General features: G+C 53.4%; 8 protein-coding genes across 8 annotated transcripts; 3 read left to right on the forward strand and 5 right to left on the reverse strand.

The window, feature by feature from the left end:
* Positions 1-1,890: 1,890 nt before the first annotated feature.
* Positions 1,891-4,155, reverse strand: J4E84_008096 (uncharacterized protein; the record flags this gene model as incomplete). The annotated part of the gene is made up of 5 exons (XM_049390674.1): positions 1,891-2,203; positions 2,252-2,377; positions 2,428-2,883; positions 2,931-3,605; positions 3,656-4,155. The coding sequence occupies 5 exons, from the start codon at positions 4,153-4,155 to the stop codon at positions 1,891-1,893; spliced, it is 2,070 nt and encodes a 689-aa protein (XP_049241775.1).
* A 1,518-nt stretch (positions 4,156-5,673) lies between these two features.
* J4E84_008097 (uncharacterized protein) lies at positions 5,674-13,277 on the forward strand (the record flags this gene model as incomplete). Its single annotated transcript, XM_049390675.1, has 3 exons — positions 5,674-5,835; positions 5,884-6,792; positions 6,843-13,277. 3 exons carry the CDS (start codon positions 5,674-5,676, stop codon positions 13,275-13,277), a joined length of 7,506 nt encoding a protein of 2,501 aa, XP_049241776.1.
* Positions 13,278-15,443: 2,166 nt separating this feature from the next.
* J4E84_008098 (uncharacterized protein) lies at positions 15,444-16,880 on the forward strand (the record flags this gene model as incomplete). The annotated part of the gene is made up of 1 exon (XM_049390676.1): positions 15,444-16,880. One exon carries the CDS (start codon positions 15,444-15,446, stop codon positions 16,878-16,880), a length of 1,437 nt encoding a protein of 478 aa, XP_049241777.1.
* A 1,139-nt stretch (positions 16,881-18,019) lies between these two features.
* Positions 18,020-18,508, reverse strand: J4E84_008099 (uncharacterized protein; the record flags this gene model as incomplete). The annotated part of the gene is made up of 2 exons (XM_049390677.1): positions 18,020-18,385; positions 18,503-18,508. The coding sequence occupies 2 exons, from the start codon at positions 18,506-18,508 to the stop codon at positions 18,020-18,022; spliced, it is 372 nt and encodes a 123-aa protein (XP_049241778.1).
* A 1,450-nt stretch (positions 18,509-19,958) lies between these two features.
* Positions 19,959-20,792, forward strand: J4E84_008100 (uncharacterized protein; the record flags this gene model as incomplete). The annotated part of the gene is made up of 1 exon (XM_049390678.1): positions 19,959-20,792. The coding sequence occupies one exon, from the start codon at positions 19,959-19,961 to the stop codon at positions 20,790-20,792; it is 834 nt and encodes a 277-aa protein (XP_049241779.1).
* A 34-nt stretch (positions 20,793-20,826) lies between these two features.
* J4E84_008101 (uncharacterized protein) lies at positions 20,827-21,615 on the reverse strand (the record flags this gene model as incomplete). The annotated part of the gene is made up of 1 exon (XM_049390679.1): positions 20,827-21,615. The coding sequence occupies one exon, from the start codon at positions 21,613-21,615 to the stop codon at positions 20,827-20,829; it is 789 nt and encodes a 262-aa protein (XP_049241780.1).
* Positions 21,616-22,996: 1,381 nt separating this feature from the next.
* Positions 22,997-23,839, reverse strand: J4E84_008102 (uncharacterized protein; the record flags this gene model as incomplete). Its single annotated transcript, XM_049390680.1, has 1 exon — positions 22,997-23,839. The coding sequence occupies one exon, from the start codon at positions 23,837-23,839 to the stop codon at positions 22,997-22,999; it is 843 nt and encodes a 280-aa protein (XP_049241781.1).
* A 250-nt stretch (positions 23,840-24,089) lies between these two features.
* J4E84_008103 (uncharacterized protein) lies at positions 24,090-27,447 on the reverse strand (the record flags this gene model as incomplete). Its single annotated transcript, XM_049390681.1, has 2 exons — positions 24,090-27,370; positions 27,441-27,447. The coding sequence occupies 2 exons, from the start codon at positions 27,445-27,447 to the stop codon at positions 24,090-24,092; spliced, it is 3,288 nt and encodes a 1,095-aa protein (XP_049241782.1).
* Between the last annotated feature and the right edge of the window lie 282 nt (positions 27,448-27,729).

A 27,729-nucleotide genomic window follows, 5' to 3' on the forward strand; every position in this document is an offset into this window, starting at 1 on the left:
CCTTCTCGTCTCCTCTACCCACGACCACCCACCCCCTCATCCACATCCGTAACCTCAACCCTTCTATCACAAAACTCCACCCACCCATCCAACTCCATCTTCTTCAGCACCGTACTAAACCCCTCGCTCCCCTCCCCCTTCCCCTCTCTATCACAATACCTCCCCACAACATCTTCCTCCAACCCTTGTTCCGCCCCCGCCCCATCTGGATACTCGATATGAAACACAGGTTTCCCCGCTGCGATGAAAGGGGCGAAGGTGCTGCACTCACCGTACTTTGCGCATTGCTCGTTAACGCTGAAGTGGACAATGGGGAGGACGGCGGGGATAATGTCGCCGGCGTTTTTGAGGCCGAGAGTGAGGTTTAGGGGATTGGTGAGGGAGGAGAGGTATTGGAGGTAGGAGATTGAGGAGGAGGGGGTGAGGGAGAGGCCGTTGTTGTTTTGCTGGTGGGGTTGTTAGTATACATTCGACTATACGGTGGGTAAAGGCATGGAGGTGGGTATTTACTTACGTATCCATCAACGTTATCAGGATCAACACCATCACACCCCTTCTCCTTCGCCAAATTTACCCTCCCCTTCATCACCCTCCTCACGTTCTCACTACCCAAATCCAACCATTTCTCCCCAGGCCACCCATCTAGATCACGCCCGAGATCTTCTTTCTTGAACTCCGACGCGTCGGGCCGCCAGTCTTCGTAACTGCCTGCGCTGAAATAGCATATCACTTTCTTGCCCATGGAGTGTAGCTGTCGTATCGTCTCGGTGGGCGTATCGAAGAGATCAATATCGAAGATGCTGACGTTGGGCGTTGTGCTGGTGTCTGAAGAGGAGAGAACGGGTGGGTGGGAGAGGATGATTTGCCAGGTATCGGATACGGATGGTGTCCATGGGAGTGTGGTGTTTGGTGTGGGGAGGGGTGTTAGGGTTGAGGTTGGTGGTGAGGTGTTGTCGTTGCCGTCGTTATCGCGTCCTAATGTGAGGCCCAGACCTAGACCGAGGCCTAAGGCGAGGATTAGGATGACGATGCCGATTACGAGGAGGATCTTGCGTCGTAGAGACCATGGCTGTCGTGCTTTGGGTTTCGCGTACATCATGCCTTTGTGCGACCGGTTGCTGGACGAAGAAGATAAGATACGCCGACTCTCTAAAAGTTCCTCCACCGACGCAGAGTTTCCGATCACACTCCAGGCACGATGCTTTCAATCATGCAAGACCTGGTTTTAATAGTCCTACCAAGTTGACGACTTTTACGCGCTGACAACCCACACCCAACTCTCCGCAAACGCTTCGGAAAACAACTTGATAGCCTGGGAATATCACGAGAAGACGCGTCGCAAGCGGCGCAGTGACGTGCGCCACCCTTGCATATGTAGGCAATATATAATTGTTGTATGTAAGACGCATAGTAACTGTAATTGGTGTAGCGCTCATGCAGTCATATTGCGGGTGAGGCGTGCCGAAGGAATTCGCTCCCGGTTGGAAAGGTTGGCAGCTGAACACACTGTCGATCGATGGGGGTAAGACCATTAGTTTAGTTGTTAGGAAAAGGCCACAGTATAACGGCAGGACTGGATCGCTTTCGAGAGACGATGTGACTACGTGTCGGGTGTGGTGATACTGCAAAACGCAGGTAGCGAAATGCGGCGCAGTTGTCCCGCCAGGTTGGTTCTGATGTTCACCCATATTGATGTTGTGGCTGTGCGAATGTGGGGTTAGCTCAGGGGTCAGAGATGACCGCCTAAACTCCGCAGCTGTTCACTGGTCATGCTGGATGCAGGGAAAAAACACAGAGACAATTTTGACTGAGCTTCAGCTAAAAGATATACATTGAAGATGACAATTGCGATAATGACCGACGCCATGTTCTTCCAAAGGATGCTTGTGTTTACAGCGGAATGGCCTTTGAGAACTTGTACTGCCTGCTTGCGCCGCTCATAGTCACCCATAGTGTAAGCGGATCGCTTCCCAGTTGCTCTTTCGTCGCTCCGGTCGTGCTTGCCACGGCGCCTGGTACGGTGATGGGTATGGTGGTGCCACACTTGTTTCCGCCTGCCGTGTACACGTTGACAGACTCGATGTTGGCGCCGTTGGCGGATGTAGTCCAGGTCAAGCTGGGTCGGCATTGGTCGCGAGTTTGGCGGTTGATGAACTGCTGGGCGAGGTCGTCGTGCTTGAGCGTCTTGAAAGGCCAGGTGGTTCTGCAGTACGTTAGTAGGATGCTCCTCCAGAGAAGCAAGGGTACATACAGGCGCATCATTTCAGCGGAGATGACCTCAATCCATGTCATGAGTAGCGAGTACTGGCCACTCTTGCCGTTGACGGTTGTGGACGGAACATCGTTGACGCGCATGTTGGCCTGATGGAACATGTATCTATATAACAAATCAATATGAATCGATGATGCGGATGGACCTGCACTCACGGGTCCCAATGTAGGCCAAAGAGATTGCGCATCGCAGTGTCTCGAGAGTTGATCATGAGATCGTCAAACGTGCCTTTGCCTGCAGAAGTGTCGATCCACTCTTGCAGTGTACAAGCGGGAAGATCGCAATTGTAGTAGATGAGCGTTGCCCAGCGCGGCATGACGTTGAGTCCGGCGTACCCGTTGTTTTGAACGTTGGTCGTCAACGGCCAGAAGCTGTTCTGCTGGTTGCGAAGAGGCGGGCGGGTGTTGTCTCCTACGACATTGACGATGCCATTATCCATCCAGCCTTTGATGGCATCTGCGTTGTGTAGACCAGTGATTGCAGGCGGAATGATGCCCTTTCCGCTCCAGCGTTTAGCAGCATCGAGCCCGACCTGTTTCAGCCAGGCTTGGTTGAACGAGATCTCTTTGGAAGCATCTGAGTATGTCGCGTTGGTCAGGTCGGCGTGAGAACTATTCCTAAGTCAGTTTTGCAAGGCATGAAGGGGGGTGGAACGTACAAGGTGTGCGAGATGTGCGCAAAGGCGTCGCGTTGTTCTTCGTCGGCGAACCAGTTTTGTAGCTCGTCGATCTCGGCACATTCAAGACTCCAGGTATACTGAGAAGGCGTTGAAGGCCAGATATTGGTGCCAGTACCAGGAGGCTTCTGAAATTCTGGGTCGCCATCCTTTTGATCCGCGTATTCGATTGCGTTCGTTGGGGTGCAGACTCTCTCGCCTTCGCTCGTGTCTGTGGATGCTTCTATGTCACCGTTCCCGTTATGTCCGATCTCTATAAAGAACTCGGATCCTGCAGGCATCTTCGCGTTCAGGTTGGCTTGCCATGTGACATGCAACGAAAGGTCATCGGGTTTAGCGCGATAATTCACGCCCGCCGGTCGGTACATGGGCGTCTCCAGAAACATGTCATCCACCTGTGTGCTGAAGTAGATCCTTCTGAAACCAACGAAAAGGCCTCTTGTCACCCATGTGATCCAAGCGTGTTGGAGGACGTTGCTTGACGGTGCCCAGTCTAGAGCGAATGGCAAAAACCAAACCATTTGTTGCCGAGTGCCTATTTGGTTGATGACTGCGGCGCTTCCACTGCTCGAGAACTTGGCAACCTCCCATGCCATTGATGCGTTCACAATCTTCGCAGGAGAGTGATATATGTTCGCGATGCTCACGTCTACTTTACTATTGGTATAGTCAGTATTGTACCACTTGAACTGGGTCGCGAGACTCACGACTTGAGATTAGCCGCGGAGAACCCCGTGGTATTCGTGAATGATACAGGCTCATCGTTCAAGTTTCCCCCGACGCTGGAGACTCCAAAGTCGGCTGTAGGGAAAACATCGAGACGGACCATGCGTACGCCAAAGTTCGTCTGGTAAGCATATAGATCGTTCCATTGCCGCCTAGTGAGTGCGCTGTAGTATTGGTCTCCGTAGTTGTATCCAACTTCGCTCACGGTGACAATACCACCGTAGTTGCCATGCGTTGCTGAAGAGTTGAGTAAAGGCAGGTTTGTGATCCCATCCTGGGGAACGGTGACGATCTCGTAAGGGATACCGTAACCTTGAAGGCCAAGTGTAGCGCTGTTGATGGCCGAAGTCGAATCGCGTGCAATGACCAAGATTGTGCTTGATACTGTGGCACTTCCCACATAGGCGGAAACATGTTGCAGGAAGAGACAGAAGCATGTGAGTGCGCATGCTCGCAGTAATGATGCAATGGAAGCCGCCATCGTGAGACGCGAAGTGAACAGCCTGCTACCGAAACTTTTTTTGAGGAACCTGGACGAGTTAATAAAGAAGTCTCGGCAGATATCATCTCATAGGCCACACGGAGGATATTGGTCCAGATGCAGTAAACGATCAAGAGACTATCGATTTTCTCCCTTCTTAGCCTCAGTAGTCAGAATCCACCTGGCATCCAACTTGATTCAGAACATGACGCGGCGGATAGCTCGATCAGATGCTTCGAATACTCATTGCCGTACCTCTGGAAGGCCTCGCATACGTAAGATGCCGTTAAAGCCATATGGTCTACCAGGGTCTTGGCAAATCAGTGTACTTGAGAAGCCACAGCGTTATGAGCTTTGCCACTTAAGACGAATGTATTGCGAAGATCTCAGGGCATGGCTGAACTCGTGACTTTGGCCTACCAAGCCACTGGATAGTTCTGGAGCAGCCCCGAAGGCAAAACCCGATGCATGCTGGAAGAAGTGCGGCCAAAGTCCATGGTGCAAAATGCCTTTGGGGCCGCAAGGACGCGAGTGTGTGTAAGGATATTGTGAACGAAGCACCGGGTGTCGTCTAGCCTGGCTGCACGAAAGCACGCGTATCCCCGCAGCCTGCCCATATTGCGCGAGCAATTACCGTCCCAGACTTCATCTGCGGCAGGTGCATTGCATTGCATGCGCGTCGGATACAAGACCGACAAAGGTGCCGTGATAGATGAGGTTGGATATTAAAATCGTCGTGTGGAGGATGTTAGGCTAAAGGCGGTGCCGGATGAACGTGATTGAAAGAGAGATGATGCGCGTGCACGGACGTTTACTACCGAACCGCGACATTTCAGCCTCGTCACGTCCTCCCTCGTCCACCACTCTTGTCGCGTCATCACGACACCCTCCTACGCTGACATCGCCTCGTCGTTAAGATCTAAATCATCTTTGTTCTAGTCTCAATACAGTAACAGTCCGCTGTTCGGGGTAGATGGCACTAGCCCCCAGAAATCGCCAGCGTTCCCTGGCATCGCTCTCGCCAATGCCCGGTCAGAAGGCTTCGCGCTGCAAGTCCCTCAATGATGACTGCCGCTCCAATGCCATTCGCGGCAGCCAAGAGTCGTATTGCAGGATTCTCGAAGGATGGCCCTGCTCCGTCACTGCCGCTGGCCCTGCAGCGGTGGATTATTCACACCTATCGTGTATGCTAACGCGATTCGCAGATCAACAGCTAACACATGACTGCACAAACATAGGCCATGGTGAAAATATTAGTGTCTGTCAAACTGGCTTTCGGTAGCCGATGAGCTTGCCGATGAGCAAGTGACCATTCTTCCACCCTGTTCACACTGGCTATTGCAGTAGGGCATCATATCCACCTTGCTACTACGGTTCTGCTATGGATCTTTCTACCAGTTCTTCGTGCATTGCCTACTGACTGGCCTTTATCACCATATGGTAATTACTTTACTCTTTGGAAGTGGAGCAGCACCTGGAGATATCTGAGCTACACCCAACAGATCATAGGCAGGACCAATGCCTTCGCCGGACATCTTGGGCGTTCAGGCCTTCGAGACTGGACCATTATTGCAGGAGTGGTGGGAATGGACGCTTGTTGCCATCATCAGTGCCAGTGGGCTTGTAGGAGTTGTTGCTTTCCTTTGGTACTCATACCGGTCCCTACGGACATTGTTGAAGGTACGTAGGATGCATGCTATACCTTCTCAGGGCTTATAAACCTCACAGGGTGACGACAATGATCACAGCTTACCACGATCGGTACAAGAACGAATCCACCTGTTGTCGAACAGTTCGAGCGTCGTCCGCAAAACCCATACCCTCCCCACAAAGCCGTCGACGTTTGGCGTATATCTGGGCCTTCTGAGCAATCCAGTCACACACGATGAAGCGCAAACACTTTCACAATGGGACGTTGTAGTGTTGGATTACTGCGAGCCTGGGGTCTTGGAAGCTGTTGGCGACGATAGCGTCTCAATGGGGCCTCACATCATCGCACGGCTTGATCTGGCTCAGATAATCACATTCTCGACAACGGATAGTGAACTGGACATGTCGCGAGCGGTGTATGTTCTGTCGTGGACTATTCAGCGTACCTTGCGACAGCCGGACCAGAAAAGATACTTCACAGGCGTTCTTGTCTCTGGCTGGCGAGACCGCATATCGGTGCCTCTACTCAACGGCTTGTCGAAGCTTCTCATTGCCTACGGTCTGGATGTCTACTTGGAGATTGAGGCTCCAGACTTCCTAGACAGTGTCCAGAAACTCGATGTCGCATTGTTCGCTGGCTTCATCGTCCGCAATGGAACGATCAAGTCGAATGGAGAGCGCCGAGACTTCTTCGAAATGGACAAAATGAAGACTACAACCAAATCTTTTGTTTCCCAAGCCTGTCAAAGGTCGTTCGTAACGATGATGTGGGATACGATCGAGGACGATGTCGAACTCTCGCACGCTGTGGTCAGGAGAGCACATATGTGGTGTAGCTACCACGGCGCCATCCCATATTTTCCGCGTCAACGGGCTCTTTCGAACATTGACGAGATTGTTCCTTGTCATGAGCCCTTGGCTGCTTTCCAGTGGCTCAAGCAACGAAGAGTCATGGAAGTCCACGAGCGATATCGCATGGCGCGAACAGTAAGTCTGCCTGGCCTGGGCATTCGTAGGTCACTGCTAAGTCTTGTCAGCTTGCTCCCGGTTTCTCAAGTATCATCGACGATTACCTCCCTTTACAACACATCTTTCCCCGCCTTGCCGATACGCTCGCCGGCCTCGACGCAACCGATTCTGCCGACGACAGCGACGACGATGCGTCGAGCACATGTACTGATACTGTGCACTACCCCGAGATCGACGAGAACGGAGCAATGCTTGCACGAACACCTACATCACCAGTATCTTCTGGTCTGGAATGGACACTGGCAAGGGAGAAGCATAGCAGCGACCCACTGTCTTGCTCGTCCAATGGGTCGCCATTCGGCTCTTTGGGATGCTTTCCGATTGGATTGGACGCGTCAATGACAGACTTTTCGCGTGTCATTGAATCACAACGACGTCTACGGGATCTGAAGCTGCTCAGCCGACTCTCCACCGCACAACTACATCCTGTCGCCAAGATTCTTCGTGACTATTGCCACAGCAGCAGCCACTTCCTAGACTTGCTTCCAACGTCAAGAGATGCCATCTCAAAGCTTGTAGACGCACTAGCTCGTACAAATGACGACGCGGAGGATAACTATCAACTACAAGTATACTCTGCGCTCGACTCTGGATTCCACACGCCTGGTGGTGCTCAGTTTTGGGCTGTCTGGGAACTAGAGCAGAGAGCCCAATTCGTCATCATGTACATCTCCAAGTCGGTTCAGGATCTCAACGCTGTTCTTCTTCATACGCACTTGAGCAGGCTAGGCTTCTCCAGATACCAGTGCTTCTTAGCAGAGTATGGCTTGACGGAGTTCACGGCTGGGTCCTTCTCGCCTGAGCGACTACCCGAGAGGCTACAGCAAGACCTAGAGCTTCTCTCGTCGACTGATCTACTCCTGTATCTGCAACACATGCAATACTCGGAGTGGGATGAGGACTGCTCGTTGCTCTCATCCATACGAAAACGTTGCGAAGAGTTACTGATCGATATACCTACGTACCATCAGTTCAAGAAGCTCAGCAACGTGGACTACATCAGTGGTAGCATCACCGATAAACAGCTGGTCAACGCGAAGCTCAAATGGTACCGGCTCTCACATCTACCTACACTTGACGGACGTGATGCTCTAGAACTGTTCAGGGAAGTGGCCAGGGTGCTCGATGATATATTATGGTCACGAGACCATGAGAGGCTAGACATCATCACTTCCGCTCTCAACAACATTACCAGCAGAGGATCCTTAGATTCGGCGGCTGACTTCGTGCTTTTCTGCGTCTTCTGCGCTGCAAGGAAAGCAGGGTTTGAGGAAGTGTACATCGAGGTGTCGGATCGGAATCCCCTGTTCAATCAATACTCAGATCAAAGCGCAGCTTTTGCAGAGCTATTCGCGCTAGGATCAAGATGCGAGGCGTACTTTGACATCAAGCCAAGCGATATCGGTATATTGCTATCGGAGAAGCATAGGAACTACTACAACCAAGAAGAACACCAACCTCCGATGTGGATCTTCAACGCACCATCGTTTGCTTCCGCTTACGCTGCAGCCCAGACCGACATCGACCCAGAGCAAAAGCCATCCGTCATGCCTGCATATCGCCGCTTTACCTTCCTCAGTGTCTTTGCAATTCCAGCATTAGTTGACATCATCCTACTATCTACGACTGGCCATGGTCTGTATCTGAGTGTGCACATGAAAGAGGACCAACTATACTATGCTACACTGGCATTGATGTGCTCATTGCTCCTCTCTGGCGCGATTGGAACCTGGATATCCATTGGAGGGACCTACTACCTCATCTCCATGGCATTCTCAGCGGCTAACATGTTCGTACTCACCCGTCTGGTTGGTGGTCTAGCATTCACTCTTGCTGGCTGTTTTCTTGGCTTTGTCATCATCTCAGCTGTCGTGGGTCCAGGCCTTGGGGCGGTGTTCGTCTTCTACCTTTTCGGCCTCACAACATATCTCACCGTGCTTGCTGTCCTCTCCACATATCAGGTTCCCGGGTCCAGTTTCCTCAATGGTCGCAAAGTCATCATCATGGTAGTCCCGACATTAGTGATATCCCCTCTGTTGACCATTTTCATCCAGGACTACGACATCTACATCTATCCAGGAGTTCTCTACATATTTATCACCTTGCTGATCCTCGGTACTCGGCACGTTGCGACGCAATGGGTAACCTGGTATCACAACATCAAGACGCTTAACGATGCTGACATCAAGGATTGGTATGTGAAGCGGTCGGCCAAGGAGCAGCGTGTCACAAGCGGTACGCATCCTAAAGGTAGTGCCACACCTAACGCTTCAGCCGCACATACTAATCGGACTTCTGCAGATCGATCGAGCAAAGGTCCTCATACCGCATCCAAAGTTCTCGACTTGAACGCGCCTTCTTCAAAAACATCGACTAGTGCCAAAGACTTGTTCTACGGCATGAGTGAACCCGCAATCTTGGCTCTTTGCCGCACCGCGCTGCACAGCGCAGTTTTGAAGGAGAACGGGCGCCGATTTTGGCAGAAGCCTACGAATGATACCTTTGTCAGACAACTCGCAGGTTGCTGGGACTCTACGCTGTTTTTACTGGACTGGTATGCACGCATTACCGACACCAAACGACCGATTCCATACAGCTCAACCTGGAATCTTGAAACGCAGGTGGCGCTTGAAAGTATGCAGCAGTCGCAAAAAGGCATTCGCCTTCACAACTCCTTCATCCATTGGAGGACCGCTGGAGACGAGATCTACTGTGGTATACTCTACTTCCTCGTCGCACTCATGGATCGATGGCTCGACCTTGTACGCGGCGGCGACCAACTAGTCGGATTCATTCCATCCATGGACAACGACACACTTCGCCTCTCAGTCGGCTTCGGTCTTGCATACTACCTCATTGGAGCTGTACTACTTGACTATAAAGCTCAACACTTACACACCATGTCTGAGCAAATGTCTCCAGTCTCGATTAAGGACGCACACCAGATCGACAAAGCCAAATCCAACGATCTGAAATTCAGGCGACACTTATACCTGAACACCTTATGCCGATTTATCGGTGTCCATGTTTGGGCCCTGGCGATATGTGCTGCACTGATCTGGATTTTCAATGGCTCCGCAGTCGGTCTCAGCATATTCCTGGCTTATGTTGGCGCATATACTGGTCTACTCCTCTATCAGTACAACAAGATTTTCTCCGGCCCACATGCACTAATGCCACTCCTGGCAGCAGTCATTCTCGGCTTCGTAACTGGCAACATACTCATCACGGTCTTACCAGATTTCATGTACAACAAGATCATTGCACTTGCTGTCTCAACCTGGACGGCAGCTCTTCTCTCGTTCCGGACTGCCAAGCTAGGCATGCCTGATTTGCTCGACGTGCGCACCTGGATGTCGAACCTACTACCAGACACCGAGCAGAACAAGGAGCCCACTAACTCGACCGAGATGTCTAGCTTGAGCTGCGTCGCGTCTCGAAGTGAAGATCGTTCAGCCATCGACGAGCGATATCGCGCCTACAGCGGCACTGGTGGTGATGCGGAGTTCAGTCAAAGTGAGCTTCACGCGTACTGCAGCAAGCTGAGGGCTGCACCCAAGGAGAACAGGTTTCGCGTGCATCCTAATGGTCAGCCTGGTGACCAGATTTGCGCTATCCTACTATCATGCACCCACGAAAACCTCTCTAGGCTTGCCATGCAAGCATTCCCGACTGTGCCCTTCCTCATCCAGCGGATCGTTCTGGCGTGGAAAAATGATTCCATCAAAGTCTTCATCGTTCCTATGCAGGCTGTGGCTGGGGTTGATTGCGACTTACGGGCAATCTCGCATTATACAGGCGGACGTCTCACGCTTTACGTCGCTTCGGATGCGAAGGGATCTGGGTCAAAGCAGATGAATGTGAGCAGCAACAGTGCGATCATTGCCGAGACATTGCTCCACGCTTGTTCAGAAACCATGTTTGGCATGCCGCACTACCAGGCTGAGATTACAGAATCAATGCTTGCCTGCCGGGAAAGCGACTGTGGTTTTTACGCCATATCAGAATGCAGCAAGCGGTCGATGCCGGAGCTCGTCGTGGGACCGAAAGCCCTGAGCTTTGAAACTGCGCTTCGCAGAGGACTATTGCGGAACCTGTGCCTTGGGTTCGACTGCGAAAGTCAATGGGATGATCTTCCTCTCGAGATTCGTCGCCTTTTCCTACGACGATGTGTTGGCGTCCGCGCACCCTATACAAACACAGAAATGGCATGGATAAACGCGAACGTCCCGGTGGAAAGCTCGTGTACCATCCTGTCGTGCATTGCGCGATATGACCTTGGCGCGTACTTAGCGGTTGTCAAGTACAGCTTCTTCAAGAACCGAGGTGATCAGGCTCTCACCGAGAAAGAGTATCGTCAAATGACCGCGGACATACAGGAGGCGTATCATCCTGTCCTCAATCACTCGGCTGTCTCAGTTCTCAGCATCTTCACTGAATACGTCCGTCTGCCGATTGCCTATGTCTACCACTCTGCTGGGACTTGGGTCAAGTTCTTCTTCCTCGCATGTATGGCCGACCCTGAATACCAGCGCGAGCTGAACGGAGCCTTGATACACACACCACGTCCACTAGCCACGTCTGCCACCTTCGTTCTGACAGGCTTGTGGATATACAGTCGGGTTGCAATGTCCGTTGCTCTGCCGTTTTTCTTGTACCATCGCCGCAAAGACATCGCAGGCCTTGCTGGAACAGTGAAGGGTAGTTTGATCGTCCAGAAAAAGAATCGCCTGATCATTCGAAGCTATGGAGACACGGAGACAGCATTCATTCATCCTGTCAAAGTTGGCGGGGTTAAACTGATGTTCTATCAAGGTGATCTGGAAGCAGAGCCTACTTGGGGTCATCTCCGGGTCACATACTATGACGAAGAGATGCGCATCACGTTGCGTGAAGAGTACAAGAATGGCGCGGTCACCAATGAGTTTGTTTACGAGTATGCGTTGAAGCAACTTCAGCGTAAGACGAAGATCTCGAAAGTCAAGAAGAGTAGGGTGCCTCTAAGCAGAACCTGTCGCAGCGGCCAGGATGAGGGTGCCAAGGTTATCTACAACCGGAAGGGCCACATCGAGTCGGGAAGCTATATCAACCACAATAATCTGGTCCGTTTCAAGTATCATTATCGCAAGAACGCCAAATACGACGACGAACTTCTCCGCGCCGAATTTGTGCTGCCGCACATGTCAGCCAACGTCAGCTGGTGTGCACCTCCTGTTCGCCATGCCGAGAAGATGGAGCGCTGGATACCCACCCCTCGCGTTCACGAAGCGACATTCGTCCAAGGAGCCGATGTATATGAATGCTCATGGCTGTATGACCACAAGTTCCATCCAACCATTACTACGAAGCTTAACGGCGCCCCAGTCGAAACCCCGGATATGATTCGTCATGATTGGCTCGGCGTACTAAAGAAGCCAACTCGATGTACTTTCGCGGACGAGAATCCCTTGTTAGCCTTCAAGTCCCCGTCTTCCAGTTTCTTCAGTCGGATGCTGCGCACAAACATCAAACAACAAGAGATTTCCACTTCCAGAGCCCGATCCCAACTCTGGAAAGCTTGGAAGAAGCGAAACGATCTAGATGGTGTTGTCATCCGATGGGTAGATGAAGAATTGATTCGCAGAGAAGCTCTCCTCCGCCCATATTGGAGACGGAGAGATCGCGGCAGCCTCGTAAAGGCTGAAGATTATCTGGCGCTGCATGCCGACGCCATCATGGCCAGCTCAGACCTCACAAGCGATATCAGCGCATGGACGCCACTTGCAATCCGAATGAGTGATTTGTTCAGCTTTGGTCAGGGTGGGGATGCCGTTATCTTCACAAGAACGAAAGCACTACAACGCGATACCGACCACAACCTTCATGTCATCGCTGTTGACACTGGTACATGGCCGAATGAAGGCGGTGGAGTCTCGGCATGTCGTCGAGATCTCATCAACAACTTGCGCACCATCAAATGGCACATGGTCGTCGAATCGGCTAACGACTTTGGCTTGCCGAAGCACCAAACCGAAGAGAACGTTGAGTCACTCAAGGTGATACCACTATGGGGACTGGACTTCATGCATCCAAACCATGGAATGTTCACCAACAAGCTGGACAGCGAGGTCGACCATCTGGTCAAAGCAGCAACGATATCCGACATCGAAACGAACTTCATTCCTACCTTGACTGCTCTCGTTCGCGGCGCACGGGCGACTACAATGACATCAGCAGACGTGAAGCAAGCGACGCGTGCTTTGGTCAACCTGAACACATATTTTCAGGATTCGCGTCACTGGAAAGAGGTCTGGACCAGCGATGTGGTCAAAGATACATGGAGGAGACTGTGGCTCGATGAAGACATGCCGAACGCGCAACCGCCCTCAGAATGGTTCCGTACTGAGCTTCCAACGCTCAATCACTTCGACACGGCGCTAGAGCTGTGGTTCCGATGCAAGTAATATCCTCTTGTTGATCGCGACGAAGCTAACTTGAGTAGATCTATTCATTTTCTCGATCCCCATCCCCGAAAAGATACCCCACGTCTTCCAAGCCTCGCACCACAGCGTCTCAGCATCCTACGGGATCGTTTGCAAGCTGAAGCGCAACTGCACACTTCAAATCTGGGATCATGCGATCTCCTGGCGTGAGACTAATCTCTACCTCTCGTCCGCGATGTGCACTCTACCGCCCTTCATCCGAAACTCGCTACTGGGTCTAATGAAGTTGACATCTTGTCTTATCTTGCACCACGCCGACCAGATCCTGCCCTGTGCAGGTAGGTGCATCGCATCTCATATCCGAACGAAGTGACTGACTTGATATGCTAGACTTCTTCAACCCCGGCTGGGAGGTGGAAATCGGTAGCGCAAAGGGTCAACTTACACACCGCAACGTGTTTCGTCGGAAAGTCGATCCTATCGTGAACGGCATTACCGACATGACCAAGTTTTCTCCGGTGACCGAGATCAAAACCAAGACGCCGACAGTAACCATGCTGTCTCACGTTTGGTTTGCGAAAGACATTAAGACAGCTTTACTTGCGGCTGACATCATCACCAACGAATGGGGTTTCAAGGATTACAAGCTCGACATCTACGGCGCTCTCAACAAATCGCCCGTCTACTCCTCCGAATGTCAAGAGATTTTGGCTTGTAAAGGTCTTGGAGAAAACGTAGCGATGCGCGGCACTGCAGACCCAGCAATGGTTCTTGCGAACACTTGGCTGTTCCTCAACTCCTCCGTGTCCGAAGGACTGCCGCTTGCGCTTGGAGAAGCGGCGCTTACAGGAGCGCCAGTCGTCTGTACTGACGTTGGCGCGTCGCTGCGCGTGCTCACTGACCCTGATGACGGTAAACGCTATAGCGAAGTTGTGGCACCTAATGACGCATATGGACTCGCACGCGCGCAGATCAACTTACTCGCTATGCTGGATGAGTGGACTCAATATGCCGACGACAGCCCAGGGGTAGCGGCACCAATCTTGCCTCACAAACCCACACCAAAAGATGTCGAGGTCATCACGCGTCGGATGTACGAAAAGTCTGAACATCGACGAAAGCTGGGGATGATGGCTCGCAACATTGTCCAGAAGTCTTTCGGTGGTGAGCGCTATCTTCGCGAGCACGAGCAGATGCTCTGGATTGGTAAAGCCTGCTACGAGATGCTGGATCTGGAGAAGCGGATACCACCTCCAAGAAACCCAGCGCGCATGCTCTCGCTTCCTCGTAGTCTGCCCCGACTTCATCAACGGGATACTGCATCGAGCCATATGTTCGATGCGCAGATGGAAAAGATGATGCACCCACGGCCGTACGCGCCGAGACGAACATCGGCAACAACATCGTTCTCGTCGGTATACATCGACGAACCATCGGGTTCCTCGTCGACATACTCTGACCCCATCTGGGAACATGAGGAGTGGGACCTGCACCATGAATCGCCCGAATCGTCGGTCAAGTACGAAAATTCCGACACTGACGACTGGCCACTACCCGCGGTAACGCGCCCAGCAAGAACTCATTCAGGTATCAGTACAACGGGAGTATCATCTGCTGCTAAAGGAAAGCGGCCCGCCCGATATTCGTATTACGGACATGAAAGCAATCGAGTCTTCAAACCTGCATCACCGAACGCGAAGATGGATCCGAAGAGAGCGGTGCTCATGCGTCAAAGTCTGGCGACGACGGAGAGTGCGCGGAGTAGTATGAGAGCGAGGAGCCATTTGAATGAAGTGGAGCTTGCTGAGTATGGGAATGTTGATGGGAGGCTGTGATCATTGGGAGATGGAACTTTCTATTTTGCATCTGCATCTGTGTTAACGCTCTTTGACAGTAAAAATTTGCGATCGTTGATGAGAGTACGCAAGTGAAGTGCTGTAGAATAGCAACACGCTCTAATTCTGCTGTCGTTGAGCTCTTTCACTCGAAGCAGCGACGCTTCCGGTTAAGAACTGGGTCCGTGCTAGCGGTATTGTTGCCTAAGGTTAAAACATGGTCAGTCGGCCGCGGTCCCGACACAACAACGCAGTTTCTTCAGCAGCGGCTCTCGACTTTACGTCGTCTACAGCCAGATCACTCTCGTCATCTCTTTGCATACCTCACCGAAGCCGCCGGAGACCCGCAGCCATGACACTATCTGCGCTACCGCCGGAGATCCTCAGCAAAATCTGTCGCTTCATCGTCGCGGAAGATGACCCTCCCAGCGGTATACTACCTGAACGTATCAAGGCGCTTCGGCTTTCTTGCAGGGAGATCTACCAGAAAACTCTATTCGACCTTGGGGTTCTCTACGGAGGAATGCTAGACGAACCCTGGGTAAAACTTACCTACCGGTCTCTCTGCGCCCTGTTAGAAATCAGCAGCGCTCCCTATTTCCGAGACCGACTCCGCGGAGTCATATTCGATTGGCCATACAAGCATGAGTATTACGGTAGAACGTTGTCCTGTGATCATGAGGAATACGTGGACGGCTTGTCTTACGAAGAGCTGACCGCCTTCACGAACTCCCCCGACGCGGTTTATATCCTAGCGCAATGCTTCAGGAACCTAGCAAAGTCAAAATCACGGCAGAAATTGGAGCTCTGCGAAGAGATGACCTATGCGCCCGTATGCGCGGCACTCAACCTCGCTTTAGTTTCGCGCCAAATCGTCCACGTATTAGTGAGGCCAGGAAACGACTACCTATCCTCGCACGATCGTTTCCTGAACACACTCATCGAGTCGGCGCATTTAATCTCGCATATCGAGCTCCGAGCTACTCCACATAAAGATCCTGAAGACATGGATTCAGACATGAGACAATGTGACGTCGCGCACAACGAAATTGGCCGACACTACTCTGGCTACAAGTCTGTCACTCCTCTACTATCAAAGCTAGCCGCCAACCTCTCAAGCGTGAAGGAGATCACTTTCCACGGATGCAATAACACACCACGACTTAGACTATGCCACGGATGCGAAGATATATGGGCCGGTCTCTTCGCGAAGAACACGTATTCGCATCTTACCCACTTGGAGCTTTGTAACGGCTACGTGAGCGGGAGTCGTCTTCGGGGCTTCATCAAGCGACACGCTCGAACACTACAACATGTCAAGTTTGAGTACATGAACCTGACCGACAGTACTTGGCGCTCAATCGCTCAGGGCCTGCAGAAATGTCCGAGTCTCAACTATCTGGACGTGGGTCCACATGCTATGGAGGGTTGTTACATGGGCTCTCTTCGCCAGAAACACGCTGCACCACCTCTCGAAGTCAGCCTGCCAGAGAAATACGCTACCTCTGGCTTCGTAATTCCAACGGACATGCAAATCAATGTTTCAGACATTGCAATCATACTGCGTAATAAGACGGATGTCGCGCATTGGCTGGACGTATTCGTAAGATACTTCGCCACCAACAAGGACCAAGTAAACGGCTATCATCTACCCGGTGACCCTAAACGCCCGGTTTATTACGAAGTCCGTACTTTCCTTCTGACTGACCAGGTGACGGGTATACCTGACCCTCGGTCACGGGCAGAGATAGCTTTGGACAGGTATCTTGAAGAGGTCGAGGAAGCGTGAGCAGCATGCATGTATGCGCTTGTGGATGAAGCCGTGCTGGGTACTACCGGCAAAGGGTGAGATTGCACGTATGCAACGGTGTTACGTCGGATTGTGAATGCAGAGCAGGGCAATCAGACGCGATCAAGTACTATATGTAGTAATCTTGATGCAAGGCAGTCCCTGACTACCTCACGTCTCCTGTGTACAGCTACGAAATTCAATGCAACCTGGTATTAGTCACGTTTGCTGTAGATCTGGTATTTCGACTAACCGCGTACTTGTGTGGGCAGTATGCAACGGTATTCCGTAGACGCTTCAAGCATATCCTCTTTTACGTGCACTTGCAACACAACCACGAAAAAGCTGTCTCTCAAGAGGACCAAACTGCATAAAGATACCAATACAATTGATCATATCCTCATCGCTGCTGTGATAGCTATATACAATCTCAAAATGAATGTGAATATATACATAATTCCGGGTCCACATCTCCCAGCACCACGTCTCCTCAGTCAGCCTCAAGACGCATCAACATCCGCCGATACCTCTGTAGCGACTTCGAGGTTTTGGCCATCGACTACCATTTAGCAGCTCGGCAGCGCACTCAACTTCCCCTGAGCACCCGTGCACGCACTCGTAGTGCTAACCTTGCTGCTACTCCCATTCCCCTTGTTAACACCCTTGTACTCCTGGCACACCTTCTTCGTCGTTCCGCACGATCCACTGATGGAGGCTGTGTCACCGAAGTTGGAGTTGATGCCAATGAGATCAGACGTAAGCCCGAAAGCGCGGACGTTCTCGACGATGACCTTGCGGGGCGATTTCTTGCTGTTGTCGGTGCAGTCGCCGCAGGAGCGGTAGAGCTTTCCGGCGTTGACGATGGTGTAGTTTTTGATGGTTACCGTGCCTGCGCCGCTAAAAAAGGAGGGGGTGTATTAGTATATGTATGGGTTTGGGTTTGGGTTTGGGGGTTTGTGGGTGGGGAAGAGGGAGGGAGAGGGGAGATTGGAGGACGTACTTGTGCTGGATAACTTTGTCGCTGGCTTGAGCGGCGCCTCCGCCTTGGATGAGGGCGTTGCCGCTGCCGAGGATGGAAATGGCGTCTTCGCAGACGTCGCGGAACCAGACGTTTGTTAGGGTGCAGGAGCCTTCTTACATCAGTACCATTCTTGCGGGGTCGCGAGATGAACATAGAACATACCCAAGCAGTGCACGCCCTCGAGCGCATTTGCGCCAATGATGACGTTGGAGATGGACGCGCCGTTCTGGAGGATGAAGACGGCGCTGTCGCTGCCAGTGTCTTCGTCTGAGTTGCAAGGCCGACCGCGGTCGAACTCCTTGTTACCGAAGTTGACGCTGCCGGTGATGGTGCTGGGCTGGGGGAGCGAGACGATGCTGCCGGAGCGAGTGGGGATGTTGAGGGTTTGCGCAGCTGCCATGCTGGCGACGAGGGAGAGGAGTGCGACTTGGGACAACATGATGGGGAGAAAGTGGTGCGTAAGTTGGATATTGAACTGGAAGAGCTGCTAAGTTTGCAGATGGGCTGAATACTCAGAGAAGAGATGAGTGAGCTGCTGGTCTACCACTCGGAATCCCCATTGCCTTTATACACATCCTCCATACCCACCTCTCCACGATACCTGCATCGCCAACCAGATCTAGACACCGATGTAGCCCTCTACGGACGTCGTGAAATTGCTACGGGGTGGATGAGACCCTGGATTGTGGATCCAGTCCGCAAAGCCAAGACGCTGTAGTATTTGTGGAGAATGGTGGAGAATTGTCTTCCGCCGTGATAAGTCATGCTTGGCTAGGGGCTGAGGTTGCTGTTACCCTTACCGGTGGTTAGAATGGTCATGCTCACCATCACAACCTCACTATTTCGATCTACACTGCATAACAGAATACGCCCTGGACCTTTTCGTGATTCGCGGGATTTCTCATTGACATGTTTTTCCGTACGCCATGAATCGAGAATGTGCGGTTGTGTGACGGAGAATAATGTCTATGACACAGGTGACGGTGTTTTGGCGTTGCAGTATATTGGGGAAGACCTAGGGTACATTAGTGCAGCGCCATATGTCGGTAGAGAATTTTCCGCGGTGTTTGGAAGGATTCCTGGGCGGAGGGTTGGTGATGACTTGGCGTTTCAGTTGGGAGATGGGCTATGGTTCTTGTGGAATACCTCCTCTGGAGTCGATCTCTGGGTGGATGGTATGCGATTCAATTTCTTGCGAAATGTTCCGTTCCATTTTGAGAACAGATCGCCTCGGCGAAGATGTGTTGTTGGCTGGTTGTGCCTTCACGTCGTAAAAGAGTCAACGCATTCTCACCGCTCACGTACCTTGGTTCGCTGGACTCAAGATTTTGTCGAAGAGTACAAGGCCGAGACTTAGATATGGATACCTCTGGATCCATACTTCCGGTCTTGCATATCTCTACGATGATGGTCCGTTTCCGCGACTCCCGCGAAGAACCAGAATCAAATTGCTCACCGATGATTGGCAATCGTCCATCGGTGAACGGCTCCTATCAGCGGAAGCACCCATCCATGAGCACTAGAACGTCTCAGATGGGGCGGCTGGCAGTAAGTACCCGATCCGACGGCATTTGAGGATGGACATCATCGCCGACGATGCCCAGGTGTGCTGTTCCATGGGCACAATCCATATCGTAAAGTTTCCGCTGCGTCCTTCCACCAACCGGCGCCATTGGAAGGACAGATCCATATTGCATAAACCTGGATAGGCAATGCAAGTGCGGAACGTTTCCTAGAATGTGTTTCAAGATCGAATGCGGTAAACACATGGAGATCATGACGCCTGGACAATGTGAGGGCCACGATACTTTCTGCACTGGTAGATGACGTGTAATAAGTGTCTTGTCGTTCTAGATAAATTAGTGCCACGACGAAAAGTGAATTTGATCAATAATCACCAAAGGTGTCGATGTTTGAGAGAAACAGCATGCAGATGTCCATTTGGACTAGCAGATGAGTAAAGTGGGCCGAAGTCTTGGCAGCGGAGGCCCACCGAAAAGTCTCGAGCCATTCAACGCCTCTACACAACCAACGCGCCACACTACCCACCGCCCAAAATGTCGTCCATGCGAAATGCCGTTCAGCGGCGCAACCACAAGGAGCGCGCGCAACCCGAAGAGCGCGCAAAATGGGGTCTCCTCGAAAAGCGCAAGGACTACAAGCTGCGCGCGCACGACCACAAGCAGAAGCAGGCCAAGCTCAAGATCCTGAAGCAAAAGGCTCAGGACCGCAATCCCGATGAATTCTCCTTCAAAATGATGTCGTCCAAGGTGGACAAGTCGGGGAAGAGGGTGGCGGACCGAGGCAACAAGGCGCTGAGCATGGAGGTGGTCAAGCTGTTGAAGACACAGGACGCGGGATACATTCGCACTATGCTACAGCAGACGCGCAAAGAGAAGGAGGAGGTAGAGCAGAGGCTGATCATGGAGGAGCAGGGAGAGGTGCGTGCTGTCAGGGATGCGGCAAGGACGAAGCAGGGCAAGCACAGAGTCTTTGTGGACAACGAGGAAGAACAAGAGGAGTTTGAACCAGACACTTGGTTCGGGCGCGGCGAGGAAATTCCTGCGCGCAAGGAGTCGCCTACCTTTGGAGACCTACAAGACGAGCTATCGGAAGACGACGACGAAACGCCTATCCAGCGACCGAACACATTATCGAAGAAGCAAATAGAGGCACAAAAGCAAGCACGGAGAGAAGCTCGAAAGTTCCGCAAGGAAAGAGAGCGAGCACAAGAGCGCCACGTAACAAGATTACGCGCACTCAAGAAGCGGGAGAGCGAACTCATGGCCGCTGAAGAAGAGCTCGAACTCCAGCGCGCAAAGATGAACAACACCGTCGGCGGGGTCAACAAGAACGGCGTCAAGTTCAAGATCAGGGAGCGCAAGCGCTGAGCCCTCAATAAACCATATACCCAAATAAATACAACTACAGCCTCGCCGGCATCCTCATCGCGCCATCCAGCCTCAAAACCGTCCCATTCAACATCTCATTCCCCACACACTCCACCACCAACCTCGCAAACTCCTCCGGCAACCCCGCCCTCTTGGGGAACTCCATACTGTTCTCCAGACTCTTCTTCACCTTATCGCTCATCATGCGCGTCATCGCGCTATCGAACATACTCGGCGCAATCGTCACAGCACGAATACCATACTTTGACAGATCGCGCGCAAGCGGCAGTGTAAGACTCGCAACCGCCCCTTTCGACGCCGCATACGCAACCTGGCCCATCTGTCCATCAAACGCCGCCGAAGACGCAATCATGATAATCACACCTCGAGATCCATCAGGACTCGAAGGCGTCGTCGTAGTCATATGCGGCACCATCTGCCTAACCAAATCCAACGTTCCCCTCAAATTTATATTGAGCACAAAATCAATACTCTCAATGCTCAACGGCTCGTTCTTCTTGTCGATAATCAGGCCTGGCATTCCTACTCCTGCTCCTGCTACCACACCTCCAATGTCTTTTCCTGTTTCTTTCACCCACGCGACTGTGCTGCGGACTGCGGATGCGATGGCGTCTGTGTCTGTGACATCGGTTTCGAAGAACTTTGCGCGTGCGCCCAGTTCGGAGACGATCTTGGAGCCGTTGGAGGCGTTGAGGTCGAGCAGCGAGACGTATGCGCCGGCGGAGTGGAGGGCACGGGCGGTTGCGAGGCCGAGGCCTGAGACGCCGCCGCTGATGAGGAAGGTGCGGTCTGCGATCTTCATTGTGGGGGAGGGTGAGGTGAGGATGTAGATGGATCGTGGGATGAACGAATATAATGTTGCGACTGTCAAGTCTCTGGCTGTGCTCGTGTCTACGTGATGTAAAGTAAAGCCGCAACTAAAAGCGCATGTGAAGTCTAAACCACAGACGCCGTTCCTCAAGCTCACTTGCCTCGGCTCACCCAGATCGGCCAAACCAAGCCCACAACCTCCGACATGCCCGCCCGCTCCGTATCCTCACCACCGAACTGCATGGATATGCCCCACCCCGAATCACATCAATCTTGCCAATCCAATCCAATCTCGAACCTCAGCACCGCCGGGAGTCCGCAAAGACGCTCACTCACGTCCACACCCACCAACCACACACAATTCCTACATCGTCACTCGCTACCTCATACCTCGAGCTACAATTCGACTACGCCTCGCATTTACACCACCCAACCCCACCACCTGGGTAGCGCCCACTCGTACCACCCACCCTCGCAATAGCCCACGATGGCCAACACAGAAGACCGCATGATAATCGGCACCAACCGCACACCCACAAACCCCACCCCCCTATCTGCGCCCCAAGAACAACAAGTCAAGGATTTATACTACAAAAACGTGCGGGCGAAATGCGCAAAGGAGATTGAAACCTTTGCGCAGTGTGCGCTCGGCCGCACCTTCACAATGATATACGCGTGCCGCCAACCACGACTGGCGATGAATAGTTGTATGTTGCAGTATCAGAATCAGGATGAGTTGGATAAAGCGCGGTTGGAGTGGTTTGCGTTGGCGGAGGAGAGGAGGCAGGTATGTTATCACAACTCCCAATTCCCAACTCTTGACTCTCAACTCTGCACTCTGGGGATGGAATGCTGACATTTGTGATAGGCAAGGATAGACCACCAAAGAAAGCTGGAAGATGCGCGGGAAAAACACAAAGAATGGTGGAATCTAGATGAGTCGGGGCGTACGCTGGGGAAGAAGGCGGAGAAGGGGGATCAGGTAGGGGAGGCGGGGTTGAGGAGGAAAGAAGAGAATAGGGTTGATGATAGGGGGGTTACTAGGGGTGGGGTTTATGGGTCGAGATGAGGGGGGTGGGTGGTGGGATGTGGTGATGGAGTGGAGGGGGATAGAGGATGGAGGGGGAGGATGGATGGAGGATGGAGCGGATGTATATTGTATTATAACGTGTAAATACTCTCCCGCATTTCAAACTCAGCGCAGCCATTTGCGGGCAAAGTAAAAGCTCAAGCTATGTTCCTTGCATCAGCTCTGGTATAACCTCGCAGTCCAGTCCATAACGCCCGTTACAAATGCTCAAGTCCCGCCAAACGCCGTCCCAGTCACACCTTTGTGCTGCTGCTGCCTGCTCAAGTCAAGCCAAGCTCTCAGCTCAACCATTATTCTCCTGATTAATCCCCATAGCCTCCTCAAACTCATCGTCATCGACCTCCTCATCCTCCTCCATGCCCCCCATATCCGTATCCTTCGCCTCCGTCTCCGCCGCCGCCGTCCCATTCACCGTGCCCACAGGCCCACCAGCAAACCCAGCACCCTCCCCATCAACCTCCATATCCTCATCCTGCCCCTCATCCTCAACACTCTCCTCCCACGCCCCCTTAACCCCCCACCCCACGCCCGTGAAACAATACCTCTCCGGCGGCAACCTAATCCCAAACTCGCGCTCAACCCTCGGCAACGCAATACGATTCCTCTCCTGCGCCACCTCACTCATAAACTCCTTGCCCAAGGACGTATTAAACGCGCCCGCAGCCCTTGCCCCCACAGCTGTCCTAAGCGCATTCAGACTCACGGCGTCTTCACCGCTGCCATCAGCATTCGCGCCGCGTTTCTTGCTGCCGGAGGTGGTAGGTAGAGGCGGTTCGTAGCTGATTGCGTCGGATAGGATGGAGGAGGTGTAGCGGTAGGCGAAGTCGAGGAGTTGGAGGGGGACGCGCTCGGTGTAGGCGTGCACGCCCATGTTGGCGAGGATGAGGTGGATGAGGCGGGCGTCGCGGGGGCGTTTGGAGGTGCCCGGGTCGGAGAGGGATGTTGGTGGGAAGGCGGGGTTCATGGGGGCGGTTGTGGATGTGCCGTTGGACTGTTGCGATGGTTGAGCTGTTGGTTGTGAGGGTTGTGGTTGCGACTGGGTGGGTGGGCTGAGTGTGGGTGCGTTGGCGGTCGCGGGCGGCGTTGAGATGCCATTCTGCATGGGTTCTGCGGCGGGTGACGCCATGATGGGTTTCTGGTGGGGGTCGCGCGTGATGTTGGTAGGTGAGTGAAGGTCGCGCGTTGAGGTTGCGACGGACAGACGCGAAGGCTTGGCAGCTGCATGCGGCTCAAGTGGAATCTGGGGAAAAGTCGCACTAGCGAACTACGAGTGAAGGCGGATTAGATAAAACGAACACATGCGAACCACGAGTATGGTCCAAAGTGACGAGAAAACAATACGTTTTGCTAATCACTACAACACGATGAATACAATACTACACAACCCCAAGTCCAACCACATCCTCCTCATCCCCCGTCGCCTCACTAGCAACACTCTCATGCAAACTCGGCGTCTTATCCTTCTCCTTCCTCCCAATCTTCTTGGTAATACTCCCCCAAACGCCGCCAGCAGTCCCACTCTTCGGCGTGCCAATCTGAGGACTATTGCCCACACTCTCGGTGCTCTTGCCTAGACCAAAGAAGCCACTTGTTGAACCCTCTTCCTCATGTTCGTCAGGTGTACTAGGTACGTCGGATTTGGCAGACTTGGAAAAGAGCGCGTTCTTCTTGCCAAAGGTAAGGAACTGGTTCGTGCTACCCTTGCGAGTGAGTTTCTGCATGAAAGATTCCTTGCCGATGGAACCCGCGGCGTCGGAGGCAGTGTGAGAAATGCTTCTTTCAAGAGATTCGCGGGGAGAGGCTTCTGAGGCGTCAGCCGTAGAGATGATAGAAGGCGTGTCTCGCGACATGCGAGAATCATGAGGAGAAGTTGTGTCTCTGGCATCGCCGGCTTCCGAAGGCGTGGCGTGCTTGTCTTTGCGGGCGGCCTTTTCCGCTTTATCGGCCTTGACCTTCTTTTCCTTTTCTTCCTTCTTCTCGGCCTTTTCGGCGCGGCGGGCTTCTTTCTCGGCGGCGCGCTTGGCTTTTTCTTCTTCGTTCTTCTTGCCGAGTTGGAACATGGTGAAGCTTGCTGCTGCGGGGTTGAGCTGCTTTGGTGGGGTGGGTGGAATGGGTGGGAGTGATGAGGTCGACGGCTGGGCTGGCATGTGGGAAGCAGATGACTGTGGGCGAGTACCGATCGGCGCTTGAGTGGGTGAGCGTGTGTTTGAAGGAAAGTCCAGAACATCGTCGTGGATGTCGTCGTTGATGAGGTTTGCGCTCGACGTGTGTTGCATCGAGGGCCGACGAGACCCTAGCCGTGACCATGAAGTGGTGTTGGTGTTGTTGACACTCCAGTCGACTCCGAGAGGACTAGCCCGAGCACCAAAGGCATCCACATTCCAGCCGAAACGAGTCTGACTCTCGGTCGATGGACGTGGCAGAGCCATGCCTTCTCCTGAATTAGTAGAACCCTGACGTGGAGACTCCGGCCTCTGCATGCCTAGGATATTTCGTAGCCAGGGGTCTTCCCCACCCTTTGCGCTGCTGAACATGTTGAAGGGTCGTTTACGTGTAGCCACATGCTTTGGACTACTAAGCGACTCAATCGGCTGAGTCTTGGTGCGTATGAATGTGTCGTACCATGCGCCTTCGGAATGGCTGCCCCGGCGGCGAGTGTTACCCAGACCGTCAATGCCATGGTCCTGGCGGGGTAGTGACTGACTCTGTGACGGTTTCAGGGAGCCTAACGCTGGGCCCTCATCGGAGAACGTCTTGCCCCGTGCTCGGTTCAGTCCAAAGAGTCCACCAAAACGACTGGCTTGGGGATTGATCTGGAAGGAGCTGGATGTTGAGTGAATGGAGCGCCTGTCGTTGTCCATGTTGTTGTCATGGCTGGGATAAAAGTTGAGTTCACCAGCACTGTCCCGAGGACTTGCTAGAGCACTGGGCGAGCCGCTCTGTGGAGAAGCTGGTGAGCTCGAGTTTTGCGTGTGGTTCATGGTTCCAGGGGCTCCAAGACCAGGTAGGACGTTCCTCATGTTGGGTGAAGGATCCAGCGACGGTGCTTGGGGTGGACCTGGGTCGTCGTCTTCGTCTTCCGTCAAGCCTAAATCATCCCCAAATAATCCCGCTGGAAGCAATGCACCGGCTGTTGGACTCATTGGCGCACCGCCGGTCAAGCTCTCGAAGTCGGCCTGCGAGAAGGATGTGCTGTAATTCCGAGGAGGAGGCAATGCCATGCCGTTGACTGGGTTGAAATAAGGCGTGGCGGTAGCGAACGAAGGTGATGAAGTCGTGGGGATGCTGTTGAACGGGGCTGATGAAGTATGCACGAAGCCACCAGTTGCTTGAGCCAGAAGCCCTTCGCGCATGCTTAGCGGTCGCGCACGCTGGCTGTTCCTCCTGACGGGACCCATTTCTGGGACTGGCGGTCCTGAGAAGAGTTGCGGCTGGCTCAGGCGGCGCTGCTGCATGTAGGTCAATCTGCCCGTGGCATCCTGATGGGCTCGCTCCGCCTCGGCGTATAGCGCCCAAGCTTGAGCATATTGCTGCTGCAAAAGACCCAGAGTCATCTTCCAGCGGTTGTCCTCTTCCTTCTCTGCGTTGTCGGGGCCGTCTGTCGCTTCAGCGCCTTCTTGGCCTTCCTCCAGCTTCTGTCTCTCCTCTTCCAGAGCCTTGATGTGGATGCCCTTCTCGCGGATGGCGTCTTCCAAGACCTTGTTCGCCTGCGTCTCGTCGGCGTACTTGTCTTTGAGGTCCTGGACGCGCTTCTCGGAGGCTGCCTGGTACTCGGTCTGCTCCTTCTTGATCTTCTCAGCAGTGTCGCGGAGTTCGCCCGCCTCCCTGGTCCACTTGGCAACGTCGTCCTTCAGCTTCTTGCGCTCGGCTTCCTTTTGACGCAGCACCCTTTCCTGCTGAGCGCGCCTTGTCTGGGCCGCGGCATTCTGACGCTCAAGACTAGCCACCTCTTTCCGCAGGTCGCGACTGGCGTCTTCCTTTTCTTTCAATGCCGCCTTCTTCTCGTCGCGCTTGTCCACCAAGATGGCCTTCTGCGTGACAAACTCCTGATCCTCGTCCTGGATCTGGCGCTCCATGTCGTCCAACTCGCGTCTGAGGCCGTCCAGCTTCTCTGTCAACTGCCGGATCGAGTCTGGGCCTTCTGCTTCTTGCGCTGCCCTCCCTTGGTCCTGCATCTGCGATGCTGGCGAGATCTTCCGTCCGATGTCTGGGCGGCGCATGCGGGAGGTGCTGTTGCTGTGTTCGCGGGTCATGGGCGGGGCAGCGACGGAGGTGACGACATCGGCGAGGGTCTTGTTGGGGCGGATGACGGGCGTGGGGGTGTAGTCATTGTCGTCGCTGACGAGGGGCGCGTCTTTGGGTGGGGACGGACCGTAGAAGTCATCCGAGTCGGCGGGGAGGGTGCGCAGGCGGATGGGCACGCTGGGGGCTTGGAAGCTGGACGAGTTGAGGGTGACGATGCGGATGGTGTAGTGTCGGTCGGGCTGCAGGTTCTCGATGGTGATGGACGACTCCTGCGGGGAGATGTCGCCAATGTCGATGCCGTTGATGCGGATCACGTATTTGAGCACCGAGGCGCGCTGGTCGGGCGGCTTCCAGTGCAGCAGCACGCCGTCGGCCTTGATGCCCGCGAGCGAGACGAGGGGCGCGACGGGGACTTCGAGGCCGAGCACCTGCACCAGCTTCTCGACGGGCTGCGTGAGGACCTGGTAGGCGCGGAAGGCGACCCTGCATGCGCGGTGAGTAGGTGCGCGTGTATTTCTTCTTGTATACAGTTCCTACCAGAAGAGGGCCGAGACGATGCACGCCGTGCGCAGCCAGCCCGAAGACGAGAACAGCAGGGCCTCCATGTCGTAGCGGGCGACATCGGGCGGCCAGTACAGCGACTGTGAGGGTTCCGAGAACATGGCGACAGCTGTCAGGCGTCTCCCACCTGCTTGTCGTGGTGGGTGAAGTTTGCGCGGTGCCTGGCGGCGTCATGTGCAGCCACAACCGCCGCAAATGGCCGAAGCTACA

The sequence above is a fragment of the Alternaria hordeiaustralica genome (genome assembly GCF_023758085.1).
Source record: "Alternaria hordeiaustralica strain BMP 2776 chromosome Unknown scaffold_19, whole genome shotgun sequence".
NCBI classification, from domain to species: Eukaryota; Fungi; Ascomycota; class Dothideomycetes; order Pleosporales; family Pleosporaceae; genus Alternaria; species Alternaria hordeiaustralica.